General features: G+C 38.1%; 1 protein-coding gene across 30 annotated transcripts in view; it reads right to left on the bottom strand.

Annotated features, from left to right (window-relative positions):
- The window catches only part of Adgrl3 (adhesion G protein-coupled receptor L3), a 744444-nt gene that overhangs the window by 167356 nt on the left and 553431 nt on the right, over window positions 1-23657 (bottom strand). For all 30 annotated transcript variants that reach the window (XM_028854109.2, XM_028894208.2, XM_028894402.2 and 27 more), the window contains 2 exons: window positions 4922-5224; window positions 2888-2991 (listed from right to left, as the gene is read on the bottom strand). In XM_028854109.2, coding sequence (XP_028709942.1) covers window positions 2888-2991; window positions 4922-5224 — 407 coding nt within the window. The remainder of the gene's footprint in view (window positions 1-2887; window positions 2992-4921; window positions 5225-23657) is intronic.

Here is a 23657-nt window from a genome sequence, read left to right as displayed (position 1 = left end):
AAGCTTCCTAGCTTTTTTTTTTTTTTTAGTTATTCCTAGTTTCTTTTTTTTTAGTTACACAATTGTCCTCAATAATGGTGTTAATAAATATAAAGCAAACATTGCTATTCTAAATAAGGATCTATCCTCTTTTACAGATGAGGAGACTAATGATGAGGTTAATGTCTTATCCACTAGGGTTCAGCTATAAAAATCGTCAGACCAGTGCCCTTTAAGTCCCCAGGTGTTCCTTAGCAGTTCTATAAAACCAAGTGGGGAGTTATTATGCACCATATGTAAACATCAAAAAAATAAATTGTATTATATGAAAGCAATGTGATTAGAAGGTGTGGCTTTGAGGAAAGGAATGGGTCTTGAGGTCAAAGCCTTTATAGAAGGGATGGGTACTCTTATGAAAGCAGTATCAAACAGCTGCTCAACATGAAAACTGGCCCTTACCAGAAACTGAATCTGCCATCAACCCCATGTTAGATTTCCCAGCGATAGGAAATAACATCTGTTGCTCATAATCCATGTAGTCTGTGCATTTTGATATGATAGCCAAATAAGGTAAGACAGAGGGGCATCATGCTTCGGGGAACTTTTCACTCCCAAGCTTTCTACACAGATAGACAACTACTCTGTTTCAGTGAGATGAGGGGGGGAAATATAATATTAATTTTTTTCTTCTACCTTCTAACCTAGCAGGAAAACAAAACAACAAAACAAGACACAATGGCAGAAAAAAAAAAGTAGGGGACGATGAGCACAAAGGAGATGCTATGGAAAGGTGAAAGGAAGGGAGGGGAGGAGATGGGAAAGGAGAAGGAAAGGGAGTGAGGAAGTAGGGAAAAGAACTCAATCCTGGTAATAGTCATACTCAGAGTGGCAGATAAAACAGACACAGCCAGGAAGGAAGGGTGGACAAAGTGAAGAGAGCCTGCTAATGAGTCCATGTGGCTGTGAAAGTGAGAATGGTTGAGTCACAGGCTGGCCAGTGCATGTGCAAGCAGATTGTGTCAAAGACAGAGCTGGCCAGTGCATGTGCAAGCAGATTGTGTCAAAGACAGAGCTGGCCAGTGCATGTGCAAGCAGATTGTGTCCAAGACAGAGCGGGCAATCGGAAGCAATCGGAAGCAGCCTCCCCGAGCCTCCCTGATGAAGGCTGCTGGAGACAGCTTCAAAAGATTCTTCTGAGGACTTTATAAACTTAACTCATTGTTATAAATTCCAGTTGACTAAATTCTTTAATTTGAATGTAATTATAATCTATCCTAACTCCATAGACCCATCAGGATTAAACAGAAACGCTCCGGATGAACAAGACCTATTTATTATAAGACAAAAACATGTCCTCCATGAATCAAATGGGCAACAGCTGTCTGGTCTTTAAAAGGAATTATCTCTTTTGTCCTAAGATTAGCAGGGCTGCAGAGGAAAGAAGGGAATTAACTATCATTATCGGTTCAAGTCACCCGGTAATTTCTGCAATGAAATAGCCCAACCATATTCAGAAATTATCATGAAAACACTCAGCTTTCTAGGTGAATTATTATTGAATTTATATTAACCCCTGGGCTAAGTATCTAGGGAACTTTTTTTTTTTTAAGTTGCTAATGTAAAAAGATATGCTGCTGATCTCTTAGTCTGGTCACATCCAGTGAGAGTTATTTGCCCCAGGGTCTGAGCTACATTGTAATAAAATCAAAGGACATAAAAGCTGTGGCAGGAACAGGGCTGAAATTGGAGAAGCATCATTATGAATAGCAACAAGTATGGAGATTCATATGTAAAAGAATCACAGGGTCAGTAAAACCACAGTTCTTCTTTGATCGACGGTGCACAGATAGTTATAGCTCATTGGCGAAATGATATGCTGGGTAGGTATTTATGGATTATTATACAAAATATTATTGAGGATAAGCCTGGTTAAAAACAAATACAGAAGAGAGTAAATGGCACAGGCAGGCTTTTAGGAAGGCCATCATTTGTAATATTTTTCAGGGGGAAAATTTCGGAAATTCCATAGCATGGCTAATGTGCCATAGAAGGACTCTCCATTTTAGGAGTGCATAAATCCACATAAATTGTTGTAATAAGGATCCTTCCCATAGCCCTTTTGGCATAAATGCACATCTGGTCTCTGTTTGTAATGAAATCAATTCGAAGCCCCACAGCACATTAATAATAAAAATGTTCAACATATTGCAACTGAATAAACTCAAATTTGAGTCTGAAGATCTTGTCACACATGTGTGTACTTTTATCACTGATAGATGATTAGGCTACAAAACATTCAGCAAGTGGCTTAGGATTCCAGAAGTAGAGCTTTCTACATTATTTTATAATTTCCAGAAGAAAAATCCAAATGTATGTACGCTTAAAAATTCTGCTTGCTAGCCAGGCGGTGGTGGCGCACGCCTTTAATCCCAGCACTCGGGAGGCAGAGCCAGGCAGATCTCTGTGAGTTCGAGGCCAGCCTGGGCTACCAAGTGAGCTCCAGGAAAGGTGCAAAGCTACGCAGAGAAACCCTGTCTCGAAAAACCAAAAAAAAAAAAAAAAAAATCTGCTTGCAAAAAAAAAAAAATTGCTTGCTTAATGGGTAGTACCTCTTGGATGTTTGTATCTGTATACAGCTCATGGTATGATAGAAATGTGATTAATAATAAACCCATAAATATAATAATCCCTGGCTTAGAGTGAGTTCATAGATTTGCAATTTAAAAACAACAGAATCCTAGAATTAGCACATAATGTGTTAGAGGTTGTCTTTTACATTGAAATTCTACTAAAATGAAAGAAATGTTGTGGATTTACTTTCAAAAATATCCTATTTGGTTTTCGGCACTAGTCATCAACAACCAAGAGACAGAGCCTGCTAAGCCTGCCTTGTGGGTTTCATAATTACCTTCTGTGTGATATGATTGACCCAAGGAGAAGAGCAGTTGCTGAGATCTGGCCCTTGGGGATCCCATATTCCATCAGGAGCAAGGCATAGATAAGTTGACACACCTATAGAAACAAAGTAACACTCCTGTTTCAAATACTCAAATCACATTTCTTAGAATAACTTCAGTCTTCATTATGCATATGTATAAACAAGGATAAAAATTTGATAATTATATTGAGGTAGTGTCTATTAAACTACAATATTTTGAAAGTAAATAGCATTGGACAAATGTTGAACAACAAATTAAAAGTATTCAACGTTTTTAGAGTCTTGTTGGCAACCATGGTGGATGTAGGGAAGAATTTCATGAATTACAACCTTGGATAGCTTGTCTTCATGGACCTTTTGTTTGAGTCTGCAGGGGTAAGCAATAAAGGTTGTCAGGAAAACAAGGTAGGAAAGAGCATTTTGAGTAGAGGAAACATATGGCTTTTGGGAGACATCAACATTAACAAAATGGAAAGGCAAGGAAGCTGGACTGTTAAATCCCTTGTCTACTATGATAGAAATTAGTGAAGATCATTAAGAAGAAAAGAATGGTTAGATTCAGGTCTCAGAAAAGCATCCCTGGAAGAGGAATAGAGGGTGGATCTGAATGGAGTTGTGTCTAAAGTGCAGCAGCTATAACTGGAATTCCATGAGAACCTGTGTGGGCCTAGCCTTGGGGTCTAACGAGAATACAGAGAGCTATGAAATTGGGGCTCGGTATACTGGCAGTACCATTTAAGTCCTGGGAGAGCTTTAGAAGGGTTCCACTAAAACTCCTCCCCAATTTTCACAATACTAATCTATTTCAGTAGTGCCTTCAAATGCAGGTTCTCACTGATGCTCACAGGCTGTGTCTAGAGCACCAACGCTGCTCTCACCTCTTTTTCAGAGAGGAAGAAACTGACTTTAGATATAAGAAAGAAGGAAGTCTTAGATAGCTTTCTGAGTCCAATGTAACAGGTAACTTTAGAAACACATATTCCCATCCTTTTTCAGAAAGAAAAAATAATGGCACTGAGTTTTTAAGCACTTTGTTAAAAATGAAAAATGGGTGCTTATATTAAACAAGACTATCTAGTGTTACCAACAGTCAGTGTATTAATCTGTATGGAATCTGGGGTAACATACCCACATGGTTAAAGAAAATAAGTGGATAATGTCCAAAGACAGTCTATAGGAATATATGTATATACAGCAACTGTACATTTATTTTATTCATATATTTTGAGAAATAATGCAAATATTTTCAGTGTGTCAAGTATTATAAAGGTGAACACAAATGTCAAGCAAGGCAGTGTATTTGTTTTAAAAATGGCAAATATGACTGCACCTTGGGAATATTATAAATTATAGCAGAAATAAAACAGATTCAGAGGTATTTAGTTCTTAACTATCTCCTAGAAGAAGCAGAGGGGACTGTTCTTTATTGGATGCTGTAAGTGGGAGATAGCTCCTGATAGCAGGCCCATGACCATGTCACATGCCTTTAGCCACTAGAGAATAACTATGTAGTTGGTGAAAAAGATATTCATGCTTTCTCCTTTTTTAAATGTAATCCATGGTCATCATGCACTATAGAAGAGCACACAGCTCAACTTCTGCTACCAATATTTACCCACCGTTGAGAAACACAAAACAACCTGGATACAATCCAATGACAGTAGAGGGATGTTGCAAGGAGGGCCTAGCTTTGTGGAACATCATCTGACCCCCAGAGCTAACATGGCAAACTGCTATAAAAGGTATTTCTACCAAATTCTCACCTGTGGCTTCTGCAGGTTCTGTTATCAAATGCTGATCATACAGCACTCATTTGGTTGAGCTCATAACCTAATCAAATTGTAATAAATAAAATAGATGGTAACAACAAAAGGAAGAGAACTCAGAGGAAAGAAGACAAGAGGAGAGAAAGAAAGAAAGGAAAGAGAAAAAAAAGAACGTAATAAGAAGGCATGAATACAAAATTAAGGCGGGCCCGGGACAGGCTAGCAGAGACAGGCTCACCTATGGTTCCTGCTGGGCAGGGCTGCTTTGCTACTTGCCCCTGACGGGTCTTAAACCACATTATTTCCCGGGCCTCCACAGCTTCACAGCTCTCTTCCATAGCTGGAATTTGGGAGGCTGCAGATGGCAGGTGTGTGGTAATGTCATCCAGCACCTCCACAGCTGGGGACGGTGTGCTGGTACTGCGGTTCCGTCTGCCTGGCAGGGATGGCGTGGTACTCCTCCCTATGTTCCAGGTTGTGGTCCGGAGAGTGGTGCTGGTGGTTGTGCTTCCCATGCCCAGGGAGCCTGTGGTAGACATTCCTGAAACACAGGTGGAAAAAAACAAAACAAAACACCTACATTGCTTGCTCATAATCGGACCTCAGGAAGTTCCAAGACTAGAAATCACTTATATTTGACTGTTGAGAGAATATGAAGGAACTAGAAATCCATGAACTCATTTTCATTTTAAACATGACAAAAGCATGCCAGTACTGAGGTGTCAGAATGCCACTGAGTACCTAAACAGCCATTGATGATTGCCAAACACAGGCTTTTGAGGTTGTTTCTTTTTCAACTCTAATCATAGAAAACAAAATTAGAGCGCAGTGAAACTCTGTGAACTTCTTAATGCTTCTGTCAACAGAGAATTAAAACCTTAAACCCTCTACTTAGAATTTCAAACTTGATATGGAAAAAATTTAGATAAGATATTATACTCATATTAGATGTTATGGTTTGAAAGTGAAGATTCCACCACAAGTTCATTTGTGAAAACTTAGTCAATGAATGGTGACCCTAGTTTGTGTAGAATTTGTAAGAAGTAATGCTTAGCTAGAAGGAGTAGGAGCAGCTGGGGGGGGGCAGGGCTATGGGTTATATCTCTGTCAGGTGCTAGAGGAGCTCTCTGATTCACGGAGAAAGGTGTGAGCAAGCTGATTCAGACTCCCATTGCCTTGGACAGATTCAACCCTTATCATGCCCTGCTGGCCATGCTAGACAACAAGGAACAAACTATGACCCAAAATAAATCCTCCCTTATAATAATTAATATATTAGAGAATATAAGTTTCTAAATATGACAAAGGCAAAATAATAAAATGACAGAGAGAGGACAAAAATGGAGATTTTACACACTCAATTAATGAGAAAAGAGACCACAGATTTGAAGGAGAGCATGGAGTAGTATATGGCTGGGGTAGGAGGGAGAGGAGGGAAGGGAAAAATATTGTAATTATGTTATAATCTCAAAAAGAGCAATTCTGATTATAATCTCTTACTACACATCACTTTAGCACCTTAATGGTCTACTGACACACTTTGAGCACTAACCCAATGTGGTGGTATTTTATTTGTGCTGAAATGTGGTGATATTTGATTTGTGCTTTGATAAATAAAGCTTGCCTGCAGATCAGGGGGAAAGGCCAGCCATTTTAAGTAAACAAAACAAGGTAGCACATGCCCTTAATCCGATCACTTAGCAGACAGGATCTCTGTGTGTTCAAGGCCATACTAGAGAACAGAACCAAGAGTGGTGACACACGCCTTTTATCCCAGTACCAACCATAGAGACCTGGAGGTCTGTACAGACAGGCAGTGACAAGGAAGTGAGGTAGCTGGGCTAAGAGCCAATGAGAGGGAAGAAAAGCAAGGCATATAAAGACATGAGTAGACAGGAAGTAGCTCTCATTTGGAAGCTGCAGAACTGGTGAGGTAAGGTTGGCTAGTGGCTATTCTTATTTCCCTGATCTCTAAGGCTTTCACCCCTATATTTGACTCTGTTTTTTTATTTAATAAGACTGTTTAGAAATTCATCCACAACCCAACTTTAAAAAACAATCAAACTTGGCTTGCTAATGTAAATAGCAAGTACTTCCTAAGAAGTTATATTGCTACATCATTTTAAAGAATATTTTTCTATATGAGTAAATGTATTCTAAGTGCCAAGTAAAGGAGGTTAGTGATAAATGAATGGGAAGCACATCAAAGTTATTCACTCTCAATAAGGGAATACTCCTTAACAGAATTCTCTTTCTGGGCAAATATATTTACGTTCTTACTGTGGGGTGGTCAAAGTGCATTACATATACACACTGAATTTGTAGCACTAGAAATCAAAACTACCAACTTCACTTACTGACAGGAGAGTACAGAGGCACTCACTGGCTCTAGCTTAACTAGTGTAAGCTTAACTCATATTAAAAGTTTTGGAGAGTCCTTGACACTTTTGCGGTCATCTGTGGTCTACCTGATGTAAACTAACTTTAGAGTGATAAAAGTCTGACTGTCAACCCTCGGTGATTGCCTCAGGAGAGATCCCACATTCATCAGAAAGACTTTGCTGTACATAAAACTTCCCAATCCAGCACTGATATGCCAGAGGCAGAGGATATTGATTTCCAAACATCAAATGACTGTAATCGTAGCATTCCTATCGTGAGGCTCTCTGACTTCGTGTTTTCTTTGTTTGCCTTACCTTCTCAGTTTTCTGCCTTCTCTTTGTTTTCTTTGTATATGAAAGAAAAGTGGACAGGGAGAATGGTAATGTAGGCTATTATAACTACAACTGCTTCAAATTGAGACAAGAAGGCAGAGCGTCTCTTTTCTGTTCCTCTCCCAAGTATATTATATACCCCAAATTGCGAAGCTTGGCTGTATGTGTGTCTCTTTCTTCTATCTGAAACTTGTATAGTTTTTCCTTTCTCTCCCTAGTCACTGCTGCACCCAGAGTCCGTCACCATTGGTGAGCGAACACAGTAGGGTTTTGAGTATTTTCCTGACAGCTACAGCAGAGTAGAATGGTCATCCTGTTTAGTGTTTGATTGTTCCAAAATAAACTCAGGGTTCATAAAGTACAATGATTAACTCTGATGTTTGCTACGGATTAACTAACTTTTAACAAAATGTTTCAAAATGTTAAATGAACTCAATGCTTTAGATTAGAAACAACAAAACGAGACTAAAACATATTTAGATTTCTGCAAAAATGCATAGAAAACATCATTGGGAGGTAAAAATAAATTGAAAATTAAATATTTAACACTGCTAAGCATTTATTTTTAAAAATTCATGTGAATATGTCATAACTGGGATGCAAGGATATTTTGAATATTTTTCAGGTGATTTTTTTTCAAATGATAGGGTTTTTTTTTTTTTAACTTTTCGCTACTGGGGGAATGTTAAGGCAATAGTTAAAAGTGAATCTCATGTGTTTTCTCTTTAATTTAAAAAAAGCTAGCTCTCATTTGTACTTGTGAAGGAACCTCTTAGAGGAACTGTGAAGCTTTTGACAGGAACTGTAATCTTTTCATTGATAATAAGCTGTAGTCTTTATTTCACACAAAGCCTTGCTCGTTCTTTGTCTTTTTAAGTTTGATCACGTATAAATGGAGATTCGTGGAGTTACCTGTTATTAGCTAAATAATCTTATGCTCAAATTGTTTTTCTAACCTCTTTGGGCTAGAGGGGGAAAAAGACTTTTAAAATAGACACAGTTTTCAATTGTCTTCTTTGTCGAGAATTATACAGGCAGTGCAGAATGCTTTCAAGATGAATGTCTTTTTAATATTGGGTATTTTAATTAGCATGTAACTGGAAGGGAGACTAGTTCAGCGATTATTTTCTGTATAAAAGTAGGTAGTTGTACATATGTACAAGAGGGGCCTCCAGTCTGCCAACTCAACTGCCCAAGTCAGACAGGACAGTGGCAAATTGTCACAGGATTTTTGCTTGTGGTGACTCCAGCCTTGACACTTTCAAAGAGATCTTCTAGCATATATTTGGTATGTATCGCTGCATTCCAGTAAGCGAGCCAGTATTTTGAAGGCTACATCATCACCTCAAAACATTTTAGAAATAATAGCACCATGTAATAAAACATAGTAAAATAAAAATCATGATTTTTCTTCTCTTCTTCTAAAATTAACTCACTCAGAGCATTTTCTTACTTTCCCAGAGGTATTTCTTAGAGTGAAAACTGAAAGGTGCTACTCTCCCTTTCAAACTCTGAAATAGTTTCTGCATATTCTCCAAAAAAAAAAAAAAAAAAAAAAAAAAAAAAAAAAAAAAAAAACCCTCAAACTTTTCTACCTCAGGTTCAAAGACCTTTGTGAGCTTCTGCAGGTCATTCTGAACACTCTCATCATTTTAACCATCATCACTTAAACCCCACAGGACCAAAGTCCAGCAACTGCAGTGTCCTTCTCTGTCACAGGGTATTGCTGCCCCATTTCCATCTCACTATGCCCCTATCTCTCCTTTGAGTCACAGATTACATGACATCCAATTCCATCAAAGATCCTTCTCAAATTCTCCAAGCCTGATTTATACACTAGCATGTGTTTTGTTAAAATTATTTTTCTTCAGAAGTCGGCCTTTCCCAGGGTAACTGCGCTCTAAGTTAAGACAGACGAACGTTGACGATAGGTCAAGTAAGGAAGCAGTAGAAGCAGAGGATCAGTAAAAATGGGGAAGACTATGCAAATGAAATAACATATGACAGCTAAATGTCTCTTAATGATCAGTCTAGAAAATTTATCTTATAAATGAATCTATGCTTACCACTAAAGAAAACCACTAGACAACACAAAGAGTCCAGAACCTGAGAAAATGAATGTCTTTCCCTGAAAAGTGGCTGTAAATCAATACAGTTATAGTAAAGCAAATACGCTCTTAGAAAAAAAAAAAAAATACTCAGCTCAATACAGACAACCTAATTCTCAGAATCAAAATATAATTTCTTTCCTAAGAACTGTGTCACTGAGAATGGTCTAAAAGTGGGAATTCTCCAGTTCTGCTGGAATTTAATCAGCGTAACAGTCATTTTTTATAACAACCACCTATGCTCTCCTCCTCGCCCCTTTCGGCTTACTGCTATGCTGGCATCCCATGGGTACTGTGGGATGCCAGCTCTCGCAGAGTGAGTGCTAGTGGCATCCATGATGTCCCTCGAGGTTGGGAAAGAACTTGTCTTACTGACAGCTAATGGCAAAGGAAAACTCGGAACCCTCAGAAATGCCATTGCCTGTTGGGTTCCAGCCCCCATCACATGCTATGAGAGCGTCCTGGTCTTCCCTAAGGAAACGTTGAAGTGACACTGTCTCCATGGATGCTACTGTACAATCTTACCTGAAGACAGAGCAAACCTACTCAGACTGTGGGCTAAGTAAGTGTCCGTGGGCTGTGACTCTTGGAAAGGCTACTGTGTGAAAAAGTAAGTTTGAGTGACTACTTACATTTAGCATTTTATCCTAGTTGAATGTTTTGCTATTTACCATCCTTACCTTTCCCAGTGTGTTTCATAATAATAGCTAAATAAAATGCCATATTGAGTTTCCCTTCATAGCCTTACACTACCCACCCACACATACATGCCAACAAATTCCTCCCCATTCTTCTGACCCTTGATAGGTAATGTCTATAGCTTATGCAATTTTTATTATTTGACTTATTCTCTTTAAATTTTTTCCTCCAGTCTATCTTAAACTATTAGTACTTAGAATGTTAGTGCATGTTTTGTAGAATATACAAACAGAAAAACGTGAAAACAATGATGATTTTATAGTGATTGATGTTTTGCAATACATTTAATTATGACCAAAAATATAAAGAGATTAATATTAAGAATTAATCCATTTTAAAATGAGAAAACATGATCTCAAATAGTAAGTGACTCATCATCATACAAACAGGAAGTGACTTGTTCTTCTCTTGTTGCATATTTCATGTTTATAATACTTTGCTATGAAAACTCACCTCTGGCTATGTACATATTTGAGATTCTAGTACTTGGGGCGGGGGCAGCGGCCAGATGATCATGAATTATAGGCCAGCATGGGCTGCACAGTGAGAGCCTGTGTGAAGCAAACAGGAGCTGTTGGTTTAGCTCAGCAGTAAAATGCTTCTCTAGCATGTATAAAGTCCCGAGTTTGATCCCTAGCATCAGAAATCAACACAGGAACAGGGAAAAAAGTCTGCCATCCTGAATTGCTTTATGCTTCTACAATTATTAGTCTTATTTAATCTTTTAAGACAATACTGAAGGAATAAAAATATTCTAGGAAGGCATTACTATCCTTGATTATATGGCATCTGTCATTTGGAATAAACAGCTTTTTAAAGATTTAATACTTAAGACAGAAAAGACAGCTATGTCATCTTGATGTGAATTTCACTTTACAGCCACCTCTCCTTCTACTCATGAAAAACCTACGGCTTTTCTTTTCGGTTCTCCATTTTCCTCTTCCCTGTCTTCAATGCATTACTCTCTTCATGGCTTTCCGGTTACAAATGTTTCTTTTGTATTAGCCTCATTTCAGTAGACAATATTCTGGCTGACTGCAAAAGCACTTTGTGTTCTGCACTTGCCAAGTGTTCATTTGAATCCAAGGTCCATTACTAGAGCAATCCTCCCAAGGGCTCGATAGAAGAAACAAGAAAGCTAAAACCATCCCGGTGCTGAGCATGGCTTTTGGCTATGCGTGCAGTACTCAGGGTAGAAAGATGTTCTCCCTGACCCCTGTGGATAGCAAGAGGTGGCAGCCTATTTGATTAGGCACAGTCTTAAAAGTGAAACATTGATATTACCCATCAAGAAATTATCCAGTTCCTTTCAGAATTCATTTGTAAGACTTGGCTGCATGGCCGCATGAGAGTGGAATACTATAGACTATCGGCTATGTGGAGGGATATTTATTTCTGTAATTTGATACATTTACATCTCCTGGTTCTCCCTTAGGATAGTATCCTTATTGTAAATAGAGGAAATTAAGTGTTTTAATAAAAATGAAATTGTAATGGCTTTATTATATAAGATAATAAGTGAAAATATAAGATTTTAAGGTACTTCTCTTTGAAAAAAAAATCTACATGTTAGACACCACAAAGCCAGACACCACTAAATTGTTTATGCTTTTAATTATGCTCCCATTACTTTGGGGCACCTTCACTTATCATGATGATTATTTTCCCTATGCTTTAATTATGCTCCAAATACACTTTGGGTAGGTATGCTCATCTTCACAGGCAAGCTGGTAGATAGAAGTCAAGTCAATCAATTCTCCCAAGTCTAAATCCTGCAAGTTTTCATACCTGGCAACTTTATGTAATTTGAGTGGCAGGACCTGGATTTCAGTCCAGATCTATCAAAATCTCTCCCTGTCCATTAGGACAAAGCTGTTGCTGCAAATATAGTGAACATTTACACATATTTATAGCTGGGTAAACACATAATGAATTTTGGTGTTAATTGGAGCCAACAACTGCTCGTGTACTTTTTAGAGGCTATCCTGTGGCACAGAGAGAGTGAGATTTTCCCGAGCATCTATCGTGGGTTAAGCAGTGTTGTGAGCACATCTCAGAGACTGCTCTAACTCTGAAAACAGGCCTGTGAGAACTACCATCCATAATCTTCACTTTAAGATGGTGAAACTGAGGCATCAAGTGACTCAGTAGTTTTCCAGGGTTACAAAGTCAAAATAAGAAGAAAAGGACACAGGTATTGCTGTAGAGTACCCTCCACTCAGCCAAACTCGGGCTATGGAGAGCCAGCATTTGACCTATGACAGAGCACCTGGCTCACTTTAGTTCAGGGTAGAGGATGCAGGCCTTATGGGGATTACCCATTTTGTTAATGACATTTCTAATTCCCCGGTGGGCTCAGACCTACTACATAATGGAACTCCCTTGGTAACTAAAATAATGTTCAGTATACACATGAGCATGAAATATTGTGTTTCTGCTATTTTTCTAATTTATTAAGTGCCAAAGAGTGCTCTGTTAATCTCAATTCATGAATGAGACACAGAGAAATGAGACTTCTAGTCTTATGGAACTCATAGGTAATAAACCAGCATTTTTTTTAACCAATTAATCTTGATCTTTGACAATTTCATGCCTGTTTTTATGATATTCTGTTCTCTTTCAGTCCCTGTTCTCTTTTCTCTCCCACCTGTTATCCTTCATCCTTAAAGGCCACTTTCCCACATTCAGACCTTTTTATTTTGTGACCCAATGAGTATGACCAGGACTGTCTACCTAGGCAAAAATTTGAAAGTATCCATTGGAGCCTGGTGGGCTCACTCTTGGTGCACAAAGGCCGTGAATGTCTGTCACTTAGAATTTACCATTTGCCAGCAGTTCATGGGGAAAGGGATGTCCCATGAGCCCTGTCTTCATCCAGGAATAGCTGCTGATTAGACCAGCCTTGTGCAGGCCCAACACAAGCAACCACAGCTGCTATGAAATCATAACTGCAGTGGCTGTTTCAAGCTCTGAAGACAGCATTTTGCATCTCTTCTCCCTATCTTCCAGGCTTTTCCATTTTTTTCTGGCCCCTCTTCCAGAGTGTTCCTTGAATCTTAAAGGGATGGTAAAAATGTCCTGTTTAGGGCTGAGCATGCAAATTTCATATATTCTAATTTTCTTGAGCAGCCACGAGTATCTATTCAATACTTTTCACTGTGCTTGGTGATGGAGGAGCAGCCAATTTCATCCGGGTATTAACATGGCTAATTTCTAGGCATTAACATGACTAGTTTGACTCCATCTTCTCTGATGAACTGATAAACATTTGATGTAATTTTTCAAGTGTCAAAAATCTGCCATGTGTGACATGCTTATAAAATAACTTGATTGTGGATGCTTGGAATTTATATTTCCCATGCACATATGCACATTTCTAAGAAACTGATAAAAAGCAAGGTCCTCTATCAGGGTGGCTACTGTTCTTGGTTATTTTTGAAAAACTGTTTGCTTATGTTCAGAAACTGGGAAGGAGTAACAGCAATCAGGCTATGCCCTGTTCTTATTTACTCTGTAATATATGAAACAGTGGTTTGGGGTTTTGTTTGCTTATTTATTTATTTCCAGGCTGTGCATTGTACCTGAACACTCTACCTTACAAGCAGCTTTTGACTTCATTTTGAGGGAAGATGATGACTGCAAACCCTAGGATGTCCCAGAAACTGTACCATCAGTCAGGGACCACCTACCCAGAAGAAGCTGATCAACTGAATTATTCCTGGGAATAAAATGGACCCAGTCTATAAATTTATTGGTGTGAATTGAGACTAGGGGAGACATTGCATATTAAAATCATATCAGGGAAACGAGCCCCAGATCTTATTAGACATTTCAGACCAAGGAAATGGCATAACTCTCTGTTGGGCTCCCTAACTTGGTCAATGCTTAATACTGTGATAGCATGGGCCCACATCAACACATCATCACATATCTGGTGTGTGTCAAAGACCAAGGCCTCCCTAAGTTGTTCCTGGAGCTTTGTTTGAGCTCTATTACCTACTCGACTGTCTGCCCATCCACCTATTTGCCACTCTGTTCCTAGATCTGACCCACTGTTTTCTACTCCTAATCTATTGCCTGCTTCAGACCAAGTTCAGTCTTAAATCTAGCAGCTGACATCTGTCTGCAGCATCCCTCACAAACCTGATTCTAGCAGCCCTGGGGGTGGCTCCCTGCAAGTTCTGGTCTAGCTCCTTCTTTTCTTAGTTAGGCTCTTCTGCAGCCCACTGCTGAAACCCTTGTGACCTCTACTGCAGCCTCTTTAACTTGTCCTTATTCTGTAACCTATACATATGCATACAGAAATATAGATATGTATACTATGCACTCTGTGATATGAGACTTAAGATTAGTAGTTAATACTGAAATAAAAGAATCTGCAATGTAGGCAGATTATATGACAAGTCACTGTCATCGAAACTGCTGAACATTATAAATTCGTTGTTATTCAATAGTTTTGAGATTGTTGAACAACATAAATGTGTTTGTCTGTTTCTGGCACTGTATATTTACAATAGTAGGTTATTACATTGCTTTCCAAGTATAAAAATAACTCCACCTTTGAGTAAATATTCCAGCATTCGTTTGTTTTTTATAAAATTAAAAATTAATTTAAGAATGAAACCATCAGAACAACGAGATGCTACAGTGACAGCATCCAAGTGGATGAAGCAAAGACTTTTCTCAAGAATCTTTGGGGTTTTTTTTGTTTTTTTTTTTTTTTTGAGACAGGGTTTCTCAATCCCAGGTGGCTGTCCTAGAAATTGAGCTGTAGACTAGGCTGGCCTTGAATTCACAGAGATCCACTTGCCTGTGCCTCCTGAGTGCTGGGATTAACGGCGTCCGCCACCAATGTCCGGCTTCCTCAGTCATCTTATAAGCAAGCCATTCTACTTTATTTTTCACATCTTGTGAAGTCAAACAACCACTCTTTGGCATGCAGCTGCTTTAATACTGACAAGACTGCTAACTACTGCATTTGCTCAGTTTTAAAAACAGGTACAGGACACTACAGAAGTGTTGTGTAACTGATACTAAAGTTCGAGGAAAACCAAGGTTATGTTACAATTACTTCTAAACAATGATCAGCGTACAGCATATAGACAACTGATAGATAAATTAAATCATCTGTCACAGTCATATTTAAACTCTGTGATTCATTCTGAGGACAAGGAAATTACATACTCTTTTTTTTTCTCATGCAAATACACTATCTGCCATGTAATAAGCATTTTGATTTTGATGTAAAATTTTCCCTACAAACTCTGGTGATTGAAAACTTAGTCTCCAGTCATTGGTGTTGTATGGTCCTCCAGGAGGTGAGGCCTGCTTAGTGAAAGGTTGATGCTGTTGCACATGTCTTGAGGAGGATTATAGACCTGACCCCTTCTTCCCCATCCCTAGTCTGCCCAAGTGTTCACTTGTTCCCCCGGCTGCAGTGGCTGGAAGCTGATTCTGCTGTCATGTCTCCCTTGCTATGAGGGGCTGCACCTCTCCTCTGTGATTCCAAACAAACACTTCCTCCTCTCCTTTCAGGTATTTCATCAGCAAGGAGAAAAGGAATCAGGATGCTGTGTAAGCGATAGGATAATTACATGAGCTTTATTTTGAAAAGAATTTTCAGGAGATCTCTGTGTGTAATGCAGTATCTTCATTATACTGTAACTTTGCTAAGTTTGGATAAAACTCTGTGATTATCCATGCCATAACATCCAAGTGTTAATGTTCCTTTTATGTAATTTAACATCCACAAGACTATCATCAGAAAACTACTGATCTATAGGCTCAAGAAACAGAGTGTTTCTATAGAATTATGTATTTTTTAATTGATAAATTAATTTTAGCAGCCATACTTTATTTTATGTATTGCAATGTTGTTTACATATCAAACAACACTATAATAGACTGAGTTAATATAATTTCAAACTGAAGAAAAAGAGAACAATTTGAGGTTACGAAGACCCTCACCCCCAAATTACTTTTTAAAAATCACTTTTCTTTTCTTTAAGTAAATAAACTGATGTTTTGTGATGAAACTAAATACATTTTTTATACAAGAACCATAAGTAACGTTCCTTAAATATTTACCTGAAACACATTTAAGTGTATAATATCTAGACAAATAAGCACACACTGACATTCGCAGTAGGACAAGGTTGTATCTACTCCTTGTTGCACTAAAATGCTGTGGGATGGTCTGTATGCCAAATGTGTGGCTCTGATTGGTCAATAAATAAAACACTGATTGGCCAGTGGCCAGGCAGGAAGTATAGGTGGGACTAACAGAGAGGAGAATTCAGAGAACAGGAAGGTGGAAGGAGACACTTCCAGCCGCCGCCATGAAAAACAGCATGTGAAGATGCCAGTAAGCCACGAGCCATGTGGCAAGTTTAAGAATTTATAAAAATGGATTAATTTAAGGTGTAAGAACTAGATAGCTAGAAGCCTGAGCCATTAGGCCAAACAGTTTAAATAATGTAAGCATCTGTGTGTTTATTTTATAAGAGTGCTGTCGGACTGCAGGGGCTTGGCAGGACCCGGAGAGAAAACTCTTCAGCTACACTAAAAGGCAATATTCCTATTTCAGAATTCCTTTCTTCATTGACAACAGACAGGAGAGCCATATCTGAGAGCCTGTGTTTGAGGAATCAGGCCAAAGCATTTTGTGATACAGATTTGGAAACAGAACTCTTCTTGATCATTTCTAAAGCAAATGTTTTCCAGGAGTCTTCAGACTCAGAAATTAGTAATATTTCCTCACTTACCCAGCAATTGATTTATCTGTACAGTCATTGGCAACAATTCCTACCCTCCTCCTTCTACACTGATAAAGTAATAGCACAATACCCTTTCACTTTTCTCCATCTGTTTTCATTTTCACAGGACAAACCCTGCTTTCTATAAGCAGTCATGGAATTGAAGTGCTTGGGGAAGTCGGCCGACTTCAGTGACTGCAATTCTATATTTATTTCAGTATCTGATACATGTTAAGTATTCAGGAATAATAATAGTATAGTCAAATTCAGATTATCTTAATTTACTGCATAGTATATCAGGAGATTTAAAAAGCAACATCTGCCTTAGACGGGTGACTGACTTCCTGCATTATATAACAAGAGAAGCTAGGCTATCTAAAGTCAAATTATAAAGTTTATCTTTCCACCCAGCCTCTGAGGTCCAATTCTATTTTATGTCTCCCTTTATCTCAGCCTCCTGCAGAAGATAATCAGATTACTATTGGTCTTGAACATGAAACAATTTTTCCTTCAAGAAAGAATAACATGGGTTAGAGATAAGGCTCACTGGTAGACAGACCATGTGCTTAGTATGTGCAAGGTGCTAGGTTTAATCTCCAGCATAAAAAAAAGGAATTATAAATTACTATAAAATATTTTTAAAAATAATTTATCCATGAAATATTTCAAAAATTTAGATGTCACAATATTTGGGCATGAATGATTTAACAAACTCTTTTAAAAATATTAAGTACTTAGTTTTGAGAGTAAAATGGGACAGAGGGAGAGACAGAGAAAGGAGGGTCACTGTAGTAGTTCGAATGGAAATGGCTCCCATAGGTTAATGTAGTTGAGTCTTCGCTTCCAGTTTATGGAACTTTTTGTGAAGGATTAGGAGGTAAAGTATTTTTGAAGAAAGTGTGTCACTGGGAGTGGGCTTTGAGGATTCAAAAGCCCACACCATTGCTAGTTATCTCTCTCTTTCTCTCTCTGCATCATCATTGTTGTCTCAACACATCAGCTCTCAGCTACTGCTCCAGCACCACCATGCCAACTTGTCTGCTGCCAGGTTCCTCATCATGATGGTCATAGACTCAGCCTCCAAAATGCTAAGAAAGCACCCGATTAAATATTTTATTTTATAAGTTGCCCTGGTCATGGTGTCTCTTCATAGCAATAGAAAAGAAACTGGACGGTCATGTTAAGCTAATATTGAAATATATAATAGGAAGTATATATACACCTATTGTAGAATCAAAGTTGTAGACTGAACTCGAAACTCAGAGTCAATAAAAGATGAAAGAAATCTATACAGAGCTTATTGTCCTGGAAACATAACCTGAGCTTCACATGAGGAAGTATTCTAAATTTGTATAAGACTCTCTGCACACCAAGTTCTTTTCACAAAGCACCATAAAGATAAAGATTATTGGGATTGGGGCTATAGCCCAATCACATAGTACTTGCCTCATAACTATGAGTCCCTGGGTTCGATTCCAAGTTTCACAACAAAAGAAAGCAAAAACAGTCTCACAAAGACTGTTGCTCTCCTGCCTTGCAACAAGTACACTTTTTTTCAGTATTAAATGACAAGATGAATGTGCTGAATTAATAGCTGTTGAATAGATGCACTCTAATATCAACAACATAGGCATGACAGATTAACTCAAAAATAATGTCATTGAGACTCACATATCAGTTCACTGATGGGAACAGAGATAGTCATCCTAAGTCTTTATGTCATTTCCCTCTGTAACTTGATCTTATTCTACTTGAAAGCTTTTTTTTTTTTTTTTTAAGAATTTGAGACCTATATGAGATTTAAAACATGGAATTATTTCAACCAGAGTCCCTGAATGATGATAACATATATAGCTAAATTTTAATGTCAGAGCCAGGATAAGACATCGTTCCAGGGTTCCTGATTACAGTCAGCACATTTCTCAGTTTTCATCTCCTATGAACTCAGTTGCGCCCACTCCCACATAAGTGTTGAAATTCCAGCCTCATGTCACTCAAGAATGTCACTGTATTGCAGACAAGACCTTTTAGCAAGATTAAGGTTAATTGTGCTTTGGGGACTGGTCCTTACAATGGCAACTGTCCTAGTAACAGATTAGTACAAGGCACAGACTGAGTCAAGACCACGGGAGGAAAAGGCAACAGCAAGGTCATTTGTGAGCTTGAGTAGAAGGTGTCAGATAAAACTAGACTTAGATACTTTGGTCTTGGACTTTCAACCTTGGCATTTGTGAAAAACTACATTTCTGCCTTTAAGTCACTCAGTCTTCTGACATTTTGTTAGAGTTTCACCCAACAAAAGTAATACATTAGCATTTTTAAATAAAACTAAATTATCTCTGTGTTTGTGTTTGTTAGTTCCCTGTAATGTTACCTCATGTGCAGATGTGTGTGACTACCACCATGTTCAAGATGGAAAAACAGGTCCACAACTGTAACCGAATTGCATTATGCCAGCTCTTCATATTCATACCCAATTATGTCTACTTCTCTCTCCAGGCAGCCACTCACCTGCTCTCCATCTCTGGGGTTTCATTGTCTCAAAGACTCACTATAAATGTAGTCACACAGCATGGAGCCCTTAGAACTGACTTTTTCCCCACTGAGCAGGAGGTTCCTCAGGTCCCTCCAGCTATTCCTCCTGTCACCAGAGAAATCATCTCTTTGCATTGCTCTGTAGATACCAACAATCTACCTCTCGCCTTTTTGCTGAGGTCATTGTTAGAGAGTAAAAATCAGATGTCTTTGTTTAAAGGCTCCCGCCTGACCCCATCAACTCACAGTCCTGAAATGGAATGTTGAAAGCCTTACAATCCACATGCTTCCTGTTCTGACTCCTGCTCTCGTCACCGCTGTGTGTTCATCTCCTGCATTCCCCAAACCACCTTCTCATCTCCTACAGTCAGGGTGCTTCTTTCTCTGCTATGGCTGCCCTTCTCAATCTTAACCCTTCTTTCTTCCTAGACCTCATCTCTTTTGGTCCTGATCAATCATGCTTGTAAGAAAATGGGGGGAAAATGAATGAAATCATCTTTTTTAGAAACTCATATTGGTATTCAATGTATTGCATTTGGGGATATTATTGATGAAGGAAAATAATTTAAGGTTCATTGCTGGAAGCTGGTCACATTTTGCACCATTAGCCAAGTAGACCGAGGTAAATAAAGAAACAACTGTGAATCAGCTCTTATACTACTTTTCATCCTTGAAACTTGGGTGGATCTATAAACTAGGTAAGTGATGTTCAGAAAAAATAAGGAAAACAGACTCATAAAGGTTAATGCAACGTTATCCTAGCCCATATTGCTTCTGGCACATAATTGATGCTAAGTAAATATTTTAAATTATATATTGTGAATATATAAAATGTGTAAATAGGACAAACACCCTTGGAAGTTATTTAAGGGAAAGCTCTTTTTCTCTTTTTGACTATATAACTACCACCCTTATCCCCAAAATTATGCATCTTGAGTGCAGCAATTTATATAAAACAGAAATCTGGATCTCTCCTGTGGAATTGCAAAGTACACTTACAATCTGACGCATGATAATATTATCTGCTATCGTCTGTGAAATATTGCAAATACGTTTTACAGTCTAAGACTGAAAGATTTTGAAATAGTATCTGAAAAATCATAGATTGTTTATAGACTATCAGAGAACACAAATGATAAAAGATTCAGTATAGCCATAAAATTTGCTCAGCAATATCTGTAGTACTTTGCTAACAAATAATTGCTCTAGTGTTTACCTTTCTATTATTACTCAGCCTTCCAACTTTGAAATTAGTTTCCAATAAGGAGTAAAAATTAAACTACCTTAATTATGGGCAGGGCTAAACAAAATTCAATATCAAGAAATGAGCTATCTGTATATACTTAAGTATATGGACAGAGTTTCTTAGAAAATCTCTATTGAATAAAACTTATTATAATTACTTTTAATGGGTGCTAGAAAGATGCAGCCCCTAAATATAGTTAGATCAAAGGTCTGTTCCTTTTAGATGATGGTAAGAGTCAAGAACCCTGAAGAAATCAGGCCACATCCCTGTTTCTCTGCCCATGGGACAGAGAGTTAATTAAGAAGCTGTTCAGTGCTGTGATTTCTCTAGCTCCTAATTCATGGTCTTCCTCTGTACCTGGCCCTTCCACACTCCTGGTCATATGGTGTAGAACATTTATTTCCCTGTCGTCCCCCCTCCCATTTCTTTTGCTCTGTGCCTTCATAACCCTTAATGGAGTGAGGAGAATTGTAAGCAGCAGATCCTGCATGTTTATTCTCCGTCTGGAGACTAAAAGTATGGGACTGGAACTTAGCTTTGATTTCATTATCTGAATTCAAAGCATCCAATGGAAAGCCCTCTTTTCAGAGGTAGAGACAGTCTCTGTTAAGATGATTGCATTTATAACATTTTAACAGGCATCTTCCAAGAAGACTTTCAATAATGCTTTTAAAGAATGACGTGTTTGGTGCCAACAGAGGCAGCTGTGAAACAAGTTGCTGAGATATACAGCAATCAAGAAACCAAAGCCAATAAACAAGTGAATACTGTCACGCACATGGACTTGAAGACAGGCTCTCCCCAGTCAAGATTCAGCTGAGAAATTTGCCTACAGTTCATGACAACTAAAGCCTTTCTGAGGACCCAACTAAGCTGTGCCTGGACTCTTCACCAAAAAAAAAAAAAAAAAAAAAAAAAAAAAAAAAAAAAAAAGTGAAACAATAAATCATTTTAAGCTATCCATTGTTATACAGCAGTAACATTATTTGTAATAAGGTAAAGCCCATCTGGATTTATTTGTTTGTCTTACTGTAGTAGTAGTAGTAGTAGTAGTAGTAGTAGTAGTAGTAGTAGTAGTTGTTGTTGTTGTTTGAGAGTTAGAATTTAAAATTTAGGATATGATTGTGTGTTCATATCCTTATTTGAGCAGGACTTTTCAACCTTGGCACTAACTGATGTTTTAGATTGCATAACTCTCTTGCATGTATGTGGGCTTGAGGAATTGTCCTGTGTACTGCAAGATTCTTAGTTATGTCTGTGTGCTATACTCACTAAAGGCTGGTAGTAGTCATCATCGCAAAATGCCACTAAAAACCGTGATATATCTTTTTGACAGCAAAACAAACACAGTTTAAAAACCACTGAACTACAGGCATTTCTTCACTTACTTCTAATCCATGTTTGCTCAACAAATTGGCTAGTGCATGCTGATAACAGGATTGGGAGCTTTTAGATGTATAATAATCTTTACCTGAAATGGATAGATGGTTGCTTTCTAATTTGTGAAATGGCTCAAAGGTGATGAATAAAATGAAATTGGATAGCTTTCAAGAACACAGATTATGTTTTACGTTCTTTGTATGTTGATCTGGTGTTTCTAAAACACACTTCCACTAATCACGAGTTAATAGTGAAAAATCGGTATTATCTGCTGTTTTACACTTGAGAACATGAATAATGAGAGATGAGAAAAACAATGAAAAGTGCAAGCCCAAATCCCCTCAGCTCCCTCTCTGAGCTGGGTTGGTGTTGGAGGAATTGGTGAGGAAGGGAGAGACTGCAGATGCTTCATGCTCTCTGAGCTCAGATACTGCAGTACACAGTGATTCTGGCAGTCTCCTGTTTCCACCATACATTGTATTAGCCTGCCGGCATGTTCACATGCCTCTAGTGTCCAGATGCATTCTGAGTGAGAAATCTGAAATGAAACTTCCTGCTTCACTGCCACTCCAGGAGATGATCACAAGCCATTAGCTTTCACACAAGCTCACCTCATAGATGTGCTCAAGCTAACCATATAAGAAAGGAATGTGGGAGAACAAACAAGCCTGCTCTCTGAAGCACACTTATATTCTTCTTTTCCCACTTTTTATACACTTGGTTTCACATCATTAACATACAAATCATACTGCACTCGGGGACTTCTCAAACAAAGACCCATTAGCAAGGACTGTGATTTCCTTATTAGCCTATGGATTTTCTTTTTCCAAGAAGGCAAACATATAATGGAACCTGATCTTAGAGATCTAGTGAAAGAGTATAAAATGCAAGAGATGGACAAAAAGAGAATGAAAAGAAAGAATGGAGACGGCTGTCAAGGTTATAATTAGCAGTGGAGTTAAAAGACTACAGTATCACAAATTAATAGAAAAGGTAGTGCACCCTGTAAAAGGACAAACAGGATGCTGGAACTGATAATGGGGGCTCACGAAGGGTTGTGTTGGGGGCTCAGGAAGGGTTGTGTTACATACATACTTTCCTTCAATGATGCCAGGGGCAGATGGAATGTGATAGGTCTAAGTAATGATGGGAAAACAACAACAACAAAAAGCTGGGACAGGGTAGAAAAGACATTTTGTTTTAAAGAAGCACATCGAATTTTAAAATTTTTTGAGATCTAGAAAAAAAGGATAGAAAAATTGAAGAGCCAAAATATTAGTAAAAAAATCTTAATTAGGAAATGATTTTGTATTTCTAGGATCCTCAAGAATTATACACCTCATTTGTGAGCAAATGAAGGAAAATCATACACATATTATTGCAAAATTATAATTTGTTATGTATTCATATGCTTATTTTTGCATATGCAAACTAATGGTTTTTTTTTTTTTATAACAAACCAGGGTTAAACAAAGTATCATTAAAGTTTGAGGGCTGGTTAGTACATGACTTTAATCCCAGCACTCGGGAGGATCTG

Source organism: Peromyscus leucopus, chromosome 10 (assembly GCF_004664715.2).
Source record: "Peromyscus leucopus breed LL Stock chromosome 10, UCI_PerLeu_2.1, whole genome shotgun sequence".
NCBI lineage: Eukaryota > Metazoa > Chordata > Mammalia > Rodentia > Cricetidae > Peromyscus > Peromyscus leucopus.
Note: the sequence above shows the minus strand (reverse complement) of the source record. Positions and strands in the feature narration are given on the sequence as shown.